At 31.9% G+C, this 15,820-nt stretch overlaps 9 protein-coding genes across 9 annotated transcripts; 3 read left to right on the forward strand and 6 right to left on the reverse strand. All coding sequences in view use genetic code 12, as the record gives it.

Moving 5' to 3' along the window:
* RJT21DRAFT_117176 (uncharacterized protein) lies at positions 1-2,441 on the reverse strand. Its single transcript, XM_064880604.1, has one exon. The coding sequence runs from the start codon at positions 2,407-2,409 to the stop codon at positions 79-81; it is 2,331 nt and encodes a 776-aa protein (XP_064740879.1). The 5' UTR covers positions 2,410-2,441; the 3' UTR covers positions 1-78.
* Positions 2,442-2,620: 179 nt separating this feature from the next.
* RJT21DRAFT_10687 (uncharacterized protein) lies at positions 2,621-3,799 on the reverse strand. The gene has a single exon (XM_064879839.1). The coding sequence runs from the start codon at positions 3,577-3,579 to the stop codon at positions 2,632-2,634; it is 948 nt and encodes a 315-aa protein (XP_064740880.1). The 5' UTR covers positions 3,580-3,799; the 3' UTR covers positions 2,621-2,631.
* A 41-nt stretch (positions 3,800-3,840) lies between these two features.
* On the reverse strand, positions 3,841-5,640 carry RJT21DRAFT_111290 (sphinganine-1-phosphate aldolase; the record flags this gene model as incomplete). The annotated part of the gene is made up of 1 exon (XM_064879980.1): positions 3,841-5,640. One exon carries the CDS (start codon positions 5,638-5,640, stop codon positions 3,841-3,843), a length of 1,800 nt encoding a protein of 599 aa, XP_064740881.1.
* A 206-nt stretch (positions 5,641-5,846) lies between these two features.
* RJT21DRAFT_10685 (uncharacterized protein) lies at positions 5,847-7,960 on the reverse strand. The gene has a single exon (XM_064879837.1). It carries the CDS (start codon positions 7,917-7,919, stop codon positions 5,934-5,936), a length of 1,986 nt encoding a protein of 661 aa, XP_064740882.1. The 5' UTR covers positions 7,920-7,960; the 3' UTR covers positions 5,847-5,933.
* A 1,043-nt stretch (positions 7,961-9,003) lies between these two features.
* Positions 9,004-9,477, forward strand: RJT21DRAFT_4149 (uncharacterized protein; the record flags this gene model as incomplete). Its single annotated transcript, XM_064884473.1, has 1 exon — positions 9,004-9,477. One exon carries the CDS (start codon positions 9,004-9,006, stop codon positions 9,475-9,477), a length of 474 nt encoding a protein of 157 aa, XP_064740883.1.
* A 70-nt stretch (positions 9,478-9,547) lies between these two features.
* IRS4 (Irs4p) lies at positions 9,548-11,530 on the reverse strand (the record flags this gene model as incomplete). Its single annotated transcript, XM_064884474.1, has 1 exon — positions 9,548-11,530. The coding sequence occupies one exon, from the start codon at positions 11,528-11,530 to the stop codon at positions 9,548-9,550; it is 1,983 nt and encodes a 660-aa protein (XP_064740884.1).
* A 119-nt stretch (positions 11,531-11,649) lies between these two features.
* On the reverse strand, positions 11,650-13,257 carry HBR3 (rRNA-binding endoribonuclease). Its single transcript, XM_064879843.1, has one exon. The coding sequence runs from the start codon at positions 13,208-13,210 to the stop codon at positions 11,768-11,770; it is 1,443 nt and encodes a 480-aa protein (XP_064740885.1). The 5' UTR covers positions 13,211-13,257; the 3' UTR covers positions 11,650-11,767.
* Positions 13,258-13,542: 285 nt separating this feature from the next.
* Positions 13,543-14,714, forward strand: GTT12 (bifunctional glutathione transferase/peroxidase). Its single transcript, XM_064879847.1, has 2 exons — positions 13,543-13,714; positions 13,778-14,714. The coding sequence occupies exons 1-2, from the start codon at positions 13,683-13,685 to the stop codon at positions 14,487-14,489; spliced, it is 744 nt and encodes a 247-aa protein (XP_064740886.1). The 5' UTR covers positions 13,543-13,682; the 3' UTR covers positions 14,490-14,714.
* Position 14,715: 1 nt separating this feature from the next.
* On the forward strand, positions 14,716-15,658 carry GTT13 (Gtt13p). The gene has a single exon (XM_064879846.1). It carries the CDS (start codon positions 14,845-14,847, stop codon positions 15,637-15,639), a length of 795 nt encoding a protein of 264 aa, XP_064740887.1. The 5' UTR covers positions 14,716-14,844; the 3' UTR covers positions 15,640-15,658.
* Positions 15,659-15,820: the final 162 nt, after the last annotated feature.

The following is a 15,820-nucleotide window of genomic DNA, read 5'->3' on the forward strand; positions in this document are numbered from 1 at the left end:
CTAAAAAGTGTTGATTGTTTCGTATCTCATTAAAATAATAAAAAGTAATTAAGGGGATTATTTTCTATGTACATTACATTACATGGAATCTTTATCTTTAAGTTGATAAAGTAAAGTTCCTAATTCGGCACTAAAATTGCCATCATTATCATCTAATGAACTATCAATTAATTCTTCAGTAATTCTTTCTTCAGTATCTTTATCTTGTAAAAATATAATTGGATCACTATTAATTCTATCCATTTCTTCTTTAGCTTTATAATTCTTTTTAATTTGCCATTTTCTATAAGTAAATCCAGTAGTTTCCCACCCTAATTCTCGAGCAATTTTCCATAATGTTTTAACAACTTGTGAATTGGTATTAATTCCCAGTTTGATAAGTTCATTATACCAAACTTTTGCTGCATCAAATTCTTGTCGAGAATAATGAAACATAATAAATGGATGAATTTGATTAAATGTAAATGGAATTCGTTTCTCACGAGAGTATCTAATCACTTGAGCAGCAAATTTATAATCATGATGTTGATTAAGCGCAATTCTAATCAAAAGATCTATCTGGCTAATTGTAATTTGTTTCCGATCAAGATTAACCTTTTCAGTAAAATCCGTAAATATTTCTTTTGCAACTTCGTAATTATCAGTTGAATTGACCATTTCTCTAGAATTATTATAAAGTAAATGGTTAATAAATGAATATAATACTCTATCATTGAATTCATTATTTTCAACGAAAGCATTCTTTGAATTATGAGATTGTAATGATGTCTTTACTTTATCAATATAAGTAGTATATAGTGAATGAATCAATTGAGGTGAAACTTTAGATACAGATAATGAATTTAAAAGACAATCATATACATCACCTAATACATCGGAAGTAAGGTTAAATCCTGACAATCGACTATCTACATTGGCTCTTTGTATTCTGTCCAATGAACCTATATTACCAATTTGTCCATCACCGTAGATAATGTTTAATATATTTAAATCATTCAAATCCTTTAATACTTTATCCTGTTGTTCAGGGCTATTACAGAAACTTGCAATATATCCAATAAGAACTTTCGGTGATTTTGGATATCTTGATTTTATTAATAATAACATTTCATGAGCTAGTTCACAAAGTTCAGAACTAGACAAATTTGCTAAATCGATATTATTCATTATCAAAATAGCGTCATCATATCGAGATTGTTCTCGTAAATTGGACATTATACTAAGTAAAGATTTAAATTCAACCTTAAGGCCATGTTTCAACAAATACTTTAACACCAAAAGACAAGACTTAAAATCTTTGAATTTCATTAGATAATCCAAAGTAACCTTTAAAACGGTTTGAATATCATCAACAAGTAATGTATCACCCGATTGTTTCTTGCCATAGTTAGTGGGTTCACATTTACGTTCAAATTTCGATACTAACAAATTCAAATATAAACTAGCATTAACAACATCATCTCGTTTAATAAATTCTTTACAAAGGACCCTTAAATCATCTATTGTAAAAAAATTCACCATCTTTTCCATATGATTATCACTGAATTCATAAGAATTAATATGGTGTAATTTAGGATTCATCCATCCTGTTCTCCAAACAAAGCTTTCAATTTGTGAACGTACAGCTAATGTACGTTTCAATCTTAGCATATCATTAAGATCGACGGTTTGAATATTTATATGAAACAAATACAGATATAGTTCATGAAATTGAGATGGAGGTGTACATCTAATCAACCGAGTATATTTGTTTGTACTCAATAAGATTGGTCTTTTATTGACTACACCAGTCGTTGCTAGAGTCTTTAAATATTGCAATACTAATTCACCTCTTACATAACTAGTAGTTTCTTTTCTGACTTGTAATGATGATAAACAATTTTGAATAAATCTCTGAGTTTCGTTTGTTTCAGGATCAAGAATAAACTCTATGGTTGATAATTTATATGGATCTTCAGAAAACTTTGACTTTAAACCTTCGATAATTATTTGCTTAATACTTTCATCTTGAATATTCAAAAGTAATTTAGTCACTAATTTCAGATCAAGGAGAATATTGTTCTCTATAATATTAATAATAGTTAAACAAAATTGATCTACTTCATCTATCACTCTATAAGGGATTTTGGATAGATGTACATACAGTTTTCGGGAAAGATTCATTAACTCATTTTTGCTCATATTAAACAATGGATTGGGATAAGTATCAAGTGGTAGTTCATCATATCTTATATTACTTTGTATTTTGGAAAAGGGCAGCGTTCGTATAGATGTATTAAAACTTCCATCAGTAAGATTGTCTAAGGATAAATCTTCAGATTTACTAGCTGTAGCTAAAAATCGATGGGCATGTCGTATGTACTGATGTCGTATCCTTATTCCGAGCCCTAATGAACTTATTCGGAGCATCTCTACCCCGTGATACTATATATTGTCTACTTGTTTGTATAATGATTAACAGTATTAAGCATTGAAAAATTTTTGTCACTAAAATTGCGCTAACAAAAATGTCGCTCTATATTTTTGCGGCTATATATATATATATATATATATATTTATTTATTTAGTGTATTTAGCGTAATGCAGCTATTACTTTTCTATTTTATATAAGAAAGGCTCTATAAAATATCCTCAATTCCATTCATCCAAGACCATTAACGAAGTGTTTCTACCACTATCTCTATACAAGTACTTCTGGTAGAAATATGCAATATCAAATATAATTGTTCCTGAACTACCTAGTATATAAGGTAACTCTTTCATAACAAAATTAGATCTATCATCTGCATAAACAAACTCACAACTTGTAAGTATAGATAATGTGTAAGTTAAATTCCCCAATAAAGCAGCTCCAAATAATAGTGGTGATATACCTTCTACAGATTTTCTAAGATAATTCTTATATAATTGAGGACATCGCGATGATACATATACTGCTGTACAACTCCAAGCAAGTATTAATCCCCAAGTTTCTCTTGCTGATGAATGAGGAGATGAAGAATCTGCTGCCATTACCAAAATAGGTAAGGCCGATGTGAATGATGAATTAAGAACCGCTCCTACTACTGCGGATCGAACAATATTGGTATTCCCCTCACTAGTAGAATTATAACTACTGGGCGTAGAACTAATTGAACTAACTGGCAGTTCTTCATCAATAGGACTTTTTTGTCCATGTCTTATATGTACTGCCGAACTATCAGCATGGATATCTATATCATTAGTAATAGTTTCAGAATCATCATGTAAAGTTTGAATCTGCTTGTTGAATGTAGTATAACCATACTTTCTAGGATATACACTATTATAATAATAATATTGAAAGAATAAAGTGATATCATTACAAAGAAAGAATACACTCAAATATAATTGGAAGTTTAAAACGGAATCATTCAATAAACAACTTGTAAAACTTAAGAAATCTCCCATAAACCATAAGAATAGGAACGTCGGGGATATCCCATCGGCGGACTTGTTTTTATAATTCTCAAAGATTTGGGGGATTTGTGCACATATCCAACTTAGACATGACACTACACTGAAAAAGCTCGATATTGTCGAGATCTCAGAACATCCCATAGTTATGCTGACAGACAGGAATTACAAACAGTAACTATATTTTAAGTGTTTTGGTCAAAGGTATTTATAGTTTGCTTATGCATAAGACCCTTATCTATGGTTACATAGCTCTATTATTTTTTTTTTTGGTAGTGTACACCGCGCTTATCACATCGGATGTAGTGTGATGCCAACAGCCGAGAGGGGCAACGGCATTACAACCATTTAAATAATTATTTTATTTTATTTTATACCATTTTACATTATGAGATATATGTATGACTATACTTTATATAAGGTATCGATAAAGGCAACGATTAATCTGTCTGCTAAACCTCGAGTGCTTACACTACCTGCTACCCCATATAAGGCAGCCACTTCACCTGTTGGCTTAATATTCGTATTCTCTACTGACAACTTATTAGTATACTCTAATAATGATTCACGTAAATCAGTAATTAAATCATCTAAAACTGGAATTGTCAATCTGGTAAAGGCAAAATGTAAAGCAGCAGGATTTTGTAAAGCAGAAAAATGCCATCCTCTTTTACCAATTATATCTCCTAAATCGTAAATGTTAAACTTTTTAGAATCAATAAATTTAAATGATACCACCGAAGCAATAGGATCTCCAATGACTTCAAAATACTTTTGAAAAGTTTCATCTTGCTTTAAAACCTTTTTGAATTGCATCGATGTACTTACAATCTCTTTACACGACTTTTCATAACCTTCTTTACCTATATTAATTAATGTACTCCAACATCCAACCATTAACGCTCCTGGTCTTGAACCTGCAAGCGTTGGTGATCCATACATACCTCCTGTCCAATCACTCAGAATATAATATTGACATTCACGTAATTTAGGATCTCTGTACATGATAATAGATGAACCCTTAGGAGCAAAACCATATTTATGAGTATCACACGATATCGATGTAACGCCAGCAAGTCTAAAATCGAATTTGGGAATAACAAGATCTCCGTGAACTTTACTTCTTTCCAAGAAAGAAACTATAAATGAACCTAAACAAGCATCTACATGAAGTGGAATTTTATACTTAACTGCTAATTTGGAAAGCCCTTCAATATCATCAATAATACCATGAGGAAAATTAGGAGCTGATCCAACTAATAATACAGTATTACCATTAATTAATCGTTTGACTTTACTTAAATCAACTTTAAATGTTTTAGGATCAACATCAACTTTATGGAGTTTCATACCAAAATAATAACAAGCCTTTTCAATACCAGCATGAATTGTAACTGGGGCAATGACTTCTGGTGATGTAATACCTTTAAATCTTTTTCCATATTCTCTGGCTGCCAAACCAGTTAATAATAAAGATTCTGTACCTCCCAGAGTAGTACTTCCACATGCACTTGTGGGTGCATTAAATATATCAAGAACCATTGATACTATTTCAGATTCCATCTTACGAACTCCAGGAAAGACATCTGGATGAAGTTGATTAGCTACCGAGTATTTATAATACGCTGATGATTGTAATTCGAGTAAATCTTCACCTCCATGATAAACAGCTCCACTGACTCTTCCATTAGCCCATTCTGTATGTTTTAAATCCTGTAACTTATCCAATTCTTTCAAAACCAATTTAGAATCTAACCCTTGCTCAGGAATTTCAGCAAGTTGAAGTAACTCATCATCATTCTTAATAATTTCCTTTTCCATTTTAGCTACAACTTCAGCTAATTCCTTTTCAACTTTATGTCTTATTGGAGGGAACAGAAATATAATACTATAAACTCTCTTTCTAACATCATTAAATAACTCATGAAACGTGCCATAAACCCCAATCCCTCTTACATGAGTCCATATTTCTAAGAGTTTATGAGTCACTATATATAATAGAAATACATCTCGAAGTAATACAAGGTAATTAAAAGGAAATTCATATGATTGCAAATAAGTAGTAGTTAACCATATCTGTGAATTGTGGAGAAATAATCCAAATTGAAGTCGCAAATAGAACACCAACTCCCCCAAATTAGTAGGCATTAATGGAGTTCCATAATACTTATTAGCGAATATCGATTTGATATCTAAATTTTCCATTTTATTCATAAAATACGATGGACTCGTAAAAATAACCTGTGTTCCTTCGGAATATCTGGCAATGTGATTTAAGTTGCTGGTGCACCACCTTTTCTTTTTTTTCTTGCGTGGCATGCTCATGATATAGTACCTTAACTATGGGGAATCTCAGTAATCATCATTGAATTATCTGAATCATCATTGAATCATCTATTGTATTAATATAGAGTTATTAATATAGAGTTAATATTATTATATAGTTACAATATACATGCCATATATATGTATTTGTTTGTTTGTTTGTTTGTACCCAACTAAGTCAAAGGCGTAGATGCTCTACTTATACGATTACTTGGTCTACTACTTGAACCAGTTGTTGATGCTTCAAGTATTGCTTGTCTTTCTCTACTAACCCCATCTATTCTATCTTGAATAAACAGAGAAATAAATTCATTATCATTCTTTAACTTACTTAATTGATACTCATAGTTTATCAAAGTATCCTTTTTAATAAGTTCTGGTAATACTTTCATACCTGGTCCTTCCATTTTATCAGTGATTTTTTTATTTTGTTTAGTAAATTTTGCAAGCTTAGCAGCTATCAGGGCTGCTGTAGCTGAACTAGTTTGATATTTATCACGAATACCTTCATTTTCTGTTTCTAATTTAGTTAATTCTTCCAGCAAATTCTTCATTTCTTCTTTTAATTTTTCAATAGTATCTGATTGTTTAGTTAAATCATCTTCTGTTAATGGTTTAGATTTTTGCTCTTCCAAATATGCTAATTTCCTTTCAAGTTCAACTTTCTTATCATTAGATTTGGATAAATCAGAATCTATTTTATTAATTTTCTTCTCAGCAAATCCAGCATCTTCATTTAATCTTCTTAACTTTCTATAACTTGTCGCTACAATTTCTTCATCTTCATCTAATCTTAATTGACGTTTACTTTCTTCAATTCTAAACTCAGGAATCTTGGTTCCATAAGTTTTAGCAACTTCTTCTTCAACTTGTATAATTCTATAGTTTAATGATTCAGCTAAAGCGACTTTATATTTCTTATAAGAAAAATTAGTAAAGTCTATAGCAATAGGTGGAATTTCTAAAGATGAATAATTTGAATGAATCTTTTTAATTAATTTTTCATCAGTAAAATTAATAGCCAATTGATCATTAAATGATTGTAATAAACCTCCAGGGAGTCTTAAATTTGTCCATGATGGAAACCAAGATTGAATGGTTTTAATACTCCCACCATATTGATCTTTGAAGAAGCTTTGTTCATTAGATTCAAATAAATGAAATCGATTTACTATAAAAGTCTTTACCATTCGAAGATTCCATTTAAACAATGAACTATTTGTATCTTTGGAATAGTTATAGTTTTGTGCTGGTTGAGGGATTTGTAAACTTATATGTTCTAATGAAAAAACTGGGATTGGTATTATGATAGGGGTCTCGATTGTCTCTGATCTAATTAATTCAATACTTGGACTACTAACATCTAATTTTGAATCAAGAGAAAATATTAAATTAAATTTCGAATTCACAGTACCAACTGACAGAGTATATTTGTTATAAAGTTGTTGAGAAGTTGCTAGATATAAGCATACTTTAGCATCTTTGTTGAGGAGTGATTTATTTTTATAATCAGGAATAGATTTCCCATCATCATATAATTTAGCTGTACTTAAATTTCTGTAATTCAAATCCTTTCCAACTATTATTCCCTCTACCAACTCTAATTCTTTAACACTTTGAGCTACTATTAAAACATGAAAACCTGTTTCATAATCACATTTCTCAACTAAAAAATCGACAATACGATTAAATAATTGTAATTTCCCTGACATACTAAGAAGTCTTTCACTGGTTTCCAGAAGTAGTAATTTTTTAGGCATGAAATGATCTACAAGTAATGAAGGATGACTTTCGATTGTTTGTAATTGATCTAACAATAAAGCTATTTTATCATATGTTTGACTTTCATGTTCAGCATTACTACTTGAATCTAGTAAACTATCAATACTAGTTCTACTCTTTTTGGTGGTTAATTCATTTAAAAGTTCAGGACTAAACATCTTTACTACTAATTCCATTAATTCCTTTTGTAATCTTGTTAAAGTGGTTGGTAAATAATAGATTCCATTATTTGGTTGTTCTACTTCTTGACTAAGGTTCACCACATTATTCTTACTTAAGTTATCATTAGGTAGTTGTAGAACACTATCCTTTTCTAGTTCATTGGTGGAATAAATTGAAGAAGGAGGATCGCCCGAAAGCAAGTCCATAAGATTCATATTGTTTGATTTTAATGTAGAAATATGATTCTTACTTAGAGATATTGGGTTCCGTTTATCTATGCAAAATTGAAGGCATATATTTTTTATGAACATTGTGATTATGTAAGCACTTACTAAAAGTATGGTGCAAAAGATAGCGCTACCACCATGGCAATATAGTTTCTGTTAGGTAAAACCACAATTTAGCAACAAACTACTAGTTTGTGGGTTTTCTGAGTTAATTGAAGTACAGAATGACTTTTGTAGTATGTTCAAATATCTTTTTCATGATCTGAAAAGATAAATAGGTGACTATCTGCCCTTTGAATGGTCGATATTCTGGTGGTACACTACCATTAAATGTGACATTCTTATAAACGATAAACGAATTGCTTGACTGTCCCCTATTGTGGTCGACATACTAGAATGTGTGAGATAAAAGGACAAGACTGGGACTATTGAAATGTAGAGGAGGATCGATACTCATTGTTTAAACGATTGGAGAGATAAATAAACAGATGGATAACCTTCCAGCTGTTCAAAAAATACAGCTTGTATGAAAGCACAAAACAGAAGTTCATATATTCCAGGATTTCATTGAGTGATAATTTTATTGGGAGTCTTCTAGTGGATGTTAACTAACTGAAAGGGCTAGATAGCCGGAACTAAAATCTTAATTATTTTCTATGTGCCGAAAATAGAAAATAAGTTAATTTTCAGTGCCGTGCGCAATTCACAAACGCAATTATTCTTTTAGCTTACTACTTAAATACTACGTGCTTAACTATAAGCGAACACCGCCTTTATTACGAACACTTATCTTAGAGAAGGCTGGTGTAATTATATGAATGGTTCAACTGAGGGGTTGAGGGGTTTCAAGGGGTATAACGTGGGTCTTGTGAAATACTCTATTTGATTTATTGAACTGACTACTGGGGAAACGACGTGCATATATGGCTTCATGTTGCATCAATTTTAATAGGTTAAATGATGAGGGCTCGTGTAGGTCTTTATAATCAAAAGAATATATAGTTAAAGTTATGCCACTCTTTTGTAGTAAATTTTATAGTGAACTAGATCTGTAGAGAAGAATTAATCAATAATGAGTATCAGTAGTAGCGCAATATCATCATTCAATCCCACGACAACCACAACACCAGCATCTTACCCTTTTGCTTATCCTACTTTCAATTGTGGAGCTGAACCAGGAATATATCCTGGTAAATCACAAGAAGATATGATGAGTATTTATGAATGTGGAATAAGTCAAGGATTCCAAGGTTATGAAATGAATTTCACACCCAAACTGAGTACAATTACTACATTTCCTCCAGAAGGAGTATTTACATTTCCAATTTTAAACAGTTATCCAACATTTGCATGTGGACAAAATACGACAGTAATTACTGCTTTTGATGAAGATGATGCTGAAAATATTTATACATGTGGGCAATCACAAGGTATAGAATTTTCAAAAGAAAAAGAAGGAGTAAAATCTAATTCTGCAAGCATTGGGAAAATTAGTTGGTTAGTAGGTCTTACAGTTTTTACTTTCTTAGTAGTAGTACAACTTTAAATTCCAAATTACTTCTATTTTCTGAAATATTCATAATATTTTAAGCTCTATAGATTTAATATACACAATATTATCGTTTACCTTTCCTTTTAACTACTACGTTAATTCCAATATATCCCAAACTTTCCCATACAATATCATCAACTTTTTTAGGAAGTTTTCTTCCATATAAACATTGATCTACTAGCCACATACCTACCAAAAATTCTGGCTTATTAAGGGTACCATCCTTTCTAAAATCAACTAAATCCCAAATCTCTTGTAAAGTTTCTGAAGGTAACCTAGATCTGGACCAGATTCGTTTTACAACCAATCCATGAATTAATTGATTTGGATCTACAGATTCAAGAGCATGTAAATTTGGATCATTAGTAGTATTGACTGAATCGTACTTTGATGATAATCTAGCAGCTGTTAATGAAATGCCACCTACTGGCAGTCCTTCTCTCAGATCAGCTTCGCACAAATTGGATCCCGTAAGAGGGGTAACTATGGTATTCATATAAATACCCTTATTACTTGCCCATAAACCTTCATACCGTTTCCTTTCCTGTTCAGTAATTATAGTCAATGCCTGATGATTCTTCCAAGGTTTATTTTCATTAAAGAGTAGCTTTCTATCCTTTCTTTTATCTCTTTTTCTCATGGTAGATTTCATACGTACAGGTTGATTCTGATATCCCATCTTCGCATATTCATAATCCGACTCTGCTCCCAGATCTCCTACAGTAAGCCGACTATCGTTAGCTTTTGTCTTGTATACGCTTGAAGTTGAATTACGAGAATCCAATGGAATTCTTGATGCAGAAGATGTCGCGAATGCATTATCTTTAATCCACTCACCATCTGTCCAATCAGATGTGCTATTATGATAAGTATACAGGGATGATGAATAGGCTTGATCGACATCTGTATCATTATACGATGAAGTTGGAGCTATTTCCTCAGCTGACATGCCAGGAGGTGGTCTTCTTTTAGGTTTTGATTTGTTGACATCTTCACCAGAACCATCTGTATGAGTTGAAGTAACTGCATTTAATCTTGGAGATGGAAGTGATTGATTCAAACTATCAACACTACCCACGGCAAAATTTCTTGCAAATGCACTGGGAGAAGGAGGTATCGGTATTGCTGAATTCTTGTTATCATCTTTTATAGTAGGATCATCTTTTATAGTAAGATCATCTATATGTTGGTTGGGTGGATCGTGAAGAATTGTAGAGTCTTGGATATCAAAATCCAGAAATGATGTGGCTACTGAACTAGAAGAGCCATTCCATGCTTCATGCGGTAAAGGAGAATTACCATACGATGTTCTTGCAGCATCCAGACTATCATTCTTTTGTAAAGGTGTAGAAATTCTTTTCAGTTCTATTCTTTCTCTAACTTCATGGATGGCAGTATTACTCTTTGCTGCTCCCATAATTGAAGATGGTGTACTAATTTGTGATTTTGAAGCCTTAGAACTTATAGATTCCTTTAAATTCTGAATCATATTCTTCGGTTCATACAGAGCAGAAATTCGTCGTTGACTAGGATCTTTACCGGTTGATTTTTCTTCAATAGATCGTTTAACATTATTAATCATATCTTGAGGAGCAGTATGTTTATTTTTCTTTGGTTCACCAGCCTTTGGAATTGAAAAGTAATCAAAATATGATACAAGCGAATCAGTATCTGAATAACCTGAAGTCAGTATATCACTTGTACCTATTTTATTTCTTCGTATAGTCATACCATCAGGAGTCTTAGGCAGAGTTAATGGAGACCCAAGAGACTCTTCTATCTTAGTATGATTATGATTATGATTATGATTATTATTATAATTATTAGTTGGAATGGTTATTTTACCAATTTGCTTTCTTATCTTACTTGAAGATGAAGCATTTCTTGTTAATAGCGATGGAACTGAAGCTGAAGATGAAGATGCTGCTGCGGTTAATGCTGATAAAGAAGCTAATGAACTGGCCTTCTTGGGTTGATCTTTATTATTATTAGTGGCCTTAAACGCTGCCATGGCTGCCGCATGACTGGCTGCAGCAGTACCTGACATATCTCAGTACTGGAACTCTCAATTCTCCTTGTTATACTTAACTTATGTCAAGTTGAGGAATTTTGATAAACATAATTTTTTTTTTGGCTGCGCATACATATACGATTACTGTCTAAATTTGGCAGTGCAGAAATTTTTAAATTTAGAATCGGTGCGTTTATTAGGGGGGCTTGTTATATGCTATAATGTAAATGTAAATGCTAATGTTAATATTAATTCTATAATTACTCTACTTTCTTACTTTCTTTTACCTTTAGATGAATTTACAAATCTTCCCTTTCCAACCTTAACTCCAGAAGGTCTTGTGGTATTGGAAGATGTAAATGGTGACATATAATTATCAGCACTTCCACCTCCAACCCATTCTTGTAACATCTTTTCTTGTTGTCTTCTTTGCCAGTCATCATTTTTAACGGCTTGAGCATATTCCTTTTGATCTTCTCTTAAAATCAATGGATCTTGTAATGATTTATGACGACTTTCCTTATTATGTTGAAATCCTCCATTTCCTTGTCTCTTTTGTTGATTCTTACTTAATGGTGATGGTATAGAAAATTTCTCTCCACGTTTAAACCATTGAAAATTAGCCTTTAAATGAGGAGTAATTTTACCAGTAATATTATCAACAGATACAGCACATCTTAAAAGTGTATTACCACCACATTTTGGACAAAAATGTTTTGGTTTACCATTCTTAGGTATTGGAGTTAATCTGAAACATGCATGACATCTGTACATATAATTACGAACTCTCTTGATTTGTTTACCTGATAATGGATTCATTAAATTAAGACCTACTTGCATAGCAACATTTTGACATGCAAAATCTCCTGTAGCTAAAGCTAATTTAATATATGGTCCTGTCTTTTTCTTAGCATCTGATTCCAGAATTTGCTCATTATTATCTTTGAGCATTTCTTCATACAAATTTTCATTGGTTATCCATTCTCCATCATCATCATCCTCATTATAGTCTTCACTTAAATCTGATTCTTCAGTTAATTCACGCAGAGATTCATCCTTTATTTCACTGGTTGGTATTTCAACTTCAGCTTTTTCAGATTCTCTAGTTTCTTCTTTTACTTCTACTTCTTCTTCCTGGTCTTCTTGATCTAAAAGTTTCTGCAATTCAGCTTCTCTCTTTTCTCTTTGTCTTTTACCGCCTCTTCTACGTGGTTTTTTAGTTTTAGTCTGATCTTCTTGAACTACTTTATTTACATCTTCTTCAATTTCTGGAGTTGATTCTTCGGTAGCTTCTTCTTTAACTTTTTCTTTAATTTCTTCCTTCTTTGGAGCATTTGGATTGATAAAGCTTATTTTTTCACCAGGGTATTTACGTAACCTCCAATCACCTTTATTAAGTTCAACTTCTAATTCATAAGCTAATGCAATAATATGAATATCATTCAATGATAATACAGCATAATCACCAGTTAATTTGGCAAAACTACTAACCTTTTGAATATACTCTGGTTTAGGATGTCTGACCTGTAACTTATCAGCCCAAAATACCAATTGTTGTCTAGCATGCTCATCTTTTAATTCGGCATATACTCCTGGTGTAGTATAGAAATTTTGAGCAAATTGTTGTAAAGCAGATGCTGCTTGTGTGATAAGTGGCGCAGCATCCAAGACTAAGGTCCTTATCGTTGGTCCATTCTTTGATTCAGTTACTGACATCTCTTGAATTTACACTGTAGAGATAATTGCTAACCAGATTGCAAAATTTTCCAAATCATATTTCTATTTCTGTATGCTATACAATTTTTTTCTATGTGCATGGTTATAGAAAAATATGGAGATGAGATCATGTGCGCGAGTGCACGAGTTAACTTTGCCTATAATGGAATTCAGATTACAATGATACTTTGATTAGGTAAGCGTAAGTGCTCGTAATTACATTATTTTTTGAAGAAGAGTGGAGGTGTGCTATCCATGTTGAATCACCGATTTATTTACTTAACTGAGACTATCTCCAATAATCGGAGAAATGACTTTCTTCGTTAACTCCGACATCTTAAGAATTTATATGGAAGTATGCACAAAGGGACCGCAATTATCAGATAATATAAATAAATTGCTACATTCTAGAAAATCAATATTATAACTTAATTTCACATATTAAGTATTGGATATATATTTAAAAGTAAACATGTCTCAACCACCAAAAATAATTTTACATTGGTAAGTGGCTTAATTACCCTCGCACTCTCATAGAGATTACATAAACTAACAATTTAATTTTAGGTTGACCCAATCAAGAGCTCACAGAATCGTTTGGTTATTAGAAGAATTGGAATTGCCATACGAATTAAAAATTTACCATCGTACTAAAGCATATAGGTCACCACCAGAATTACGTGCTTTACATCCATTAGGTAGATCTCCTGTTTTAGAAGTAATTAATGATGGTAAAAGTAAACTTATTGTTGAAAGTGGTCATATAATCCAATATTTAGTGGAGAATTTCGATTACAAAAAGAAGTTTGCTGTTGAGAACGCTGATGATAAAGAGGAAATTGAATTTATCTTACATTTTACTGAAGCAAGTTTACAATCAGGATTAGTTGCGATCCTTGTTAATAATGTGGCTAAAGGTAAAGCACCATGGGGATTACAATTTTTGGCTGGTGCTATTACAGGCTCTATTAACAAAGGATTTTATGAACCTCAACTTAGTGAAAACTTGAACTTTTTAGAAAGTAAGATAAAACAACAACATGAATTAGGTCGCAAATACTTTGTCGGTGATAAATTGTCTGAAGCAGATATTATCTTAATATTTCCTATTTATTCTAATTTATTTGCAGATGCACAAAGATCTGATAAAATCTTCCAGAAACCAATTGCTGAGTTATTCCCTCACTTACATAAATGGACTCAAGAAATTACTAAGGAGCCAAAGCTTCTTAAAGCAAACGAGGTTATTGAATCACTTGATCAGTCTGCAAAACTTTGATTTTAAAGATATTTTAATATCTAATTATTAGATAGAAGGTAACTATTATTTTATATATCCTAATTAGATAGTCTGTGAAAACCATATGTAGGTATATTTCCCAATTAAGCCATTTTCTTCATCAAAATAATCTATAGCTCTTCCGCAACGTTATTTCCTAAATAGGAAATTTTTGCTTCAATTTAGCTTTAGCGAGGCAAGTCATATTACTTTTGCACAGCCAATGATAGATATATAAGGAGAGGGAGATCCTAGCTTAAGACAAAGACAAAGCCTTATTGTTTATCTCAGAACCTATCTCAAAACCACCTACACAAACGTTCAATTGCATATAGTTCAAGAATTATCCAACCAAATGGCACCAGCTCAAGCATTAATGGAAGACAAATTTATCTTACATTGGCTTGATGAATCCAGATCTCATCGGGTTTTATGGTTACTCGATCTACTTGAACTAGATTATGAAGTGAAGATATATCTAAGGCATCCAGAAACTTGGAGAGGTCCTAAAGAATTATTTAATGCTCACCCTACCGGAAAATCACCAATATTAGATGTTTTCTTTGCTGATGGTAGTGAACCAATGAAATTAGCAGAAACTGGATTTATAATGCAATTTCTTTTACGTAATTATGATATCAAGAAAAAGTTTACTCCCACAGATCCAAGAGATCAATTAAGAGTCGATTACTATTTACATTTTGCAGAAGGTTCGTTACAAAATCTTTGGCTCACATTACTTATAAATTCGGTTGCTAAAGAGGTTGCACCATTTGGCCTCAAAAATGTCACCAAAGTGATATCTAAGGGTCTAAATAATGGTTACTATATTCATGAATTTAGATTATTCATAAGCTATCTTGAGAAAGAGTTGGAGAAGGTAGGTACTGGTTACTTTGTAAGCGATCATTTGACTGGGGCAGATATCATTTTAAGTTTCCCTATTTACGAAAATATATTCGATAATCTTGAAGGAGTTAGAGAAATTACACGTGAGAAGAGAGATATGACCAAGTTATTTCCACACTTGGCAGCTTGGTCTCAAATGATTCGTAATGATCCCTCATATCAAAGGGTAACTGCTTATATGGAAGAAAAGGTGGCTGAATTAATTCAAACAAATCCTAAATTTACTTATCAACATCGTTAATAATTGAGCCAATAGTAAGCAATTTTATTTATGCTTTTTATGATGATATATATGTGATGTTTTTATATTTATAATTTACTTTAATGAGACCATAATTACTGTTGTATATAATTAATGCGGTATGTTAATATATTTATTTTATTAAATTGAAAACAAAAGCGGAAACATTTTTAACCAAATT

This window comes from Scheffersomyces amazonensis (genome assembly GCF_036850825.1).
Source record: "Scheffersomyces amazonensis strain UFMG-HMD-26.3 chromosome Unknown RJT21scaffold_1, whole genome shotgun sequence".
In the NCBI taxonomy this organism is placed as follows: Eukaryota; Fungi; Ascomycota; class Pichiomycetes; order Serinales; family Debaryomycetaceae; genus Scheffersomyces; species Scheffersomyces amazonensis.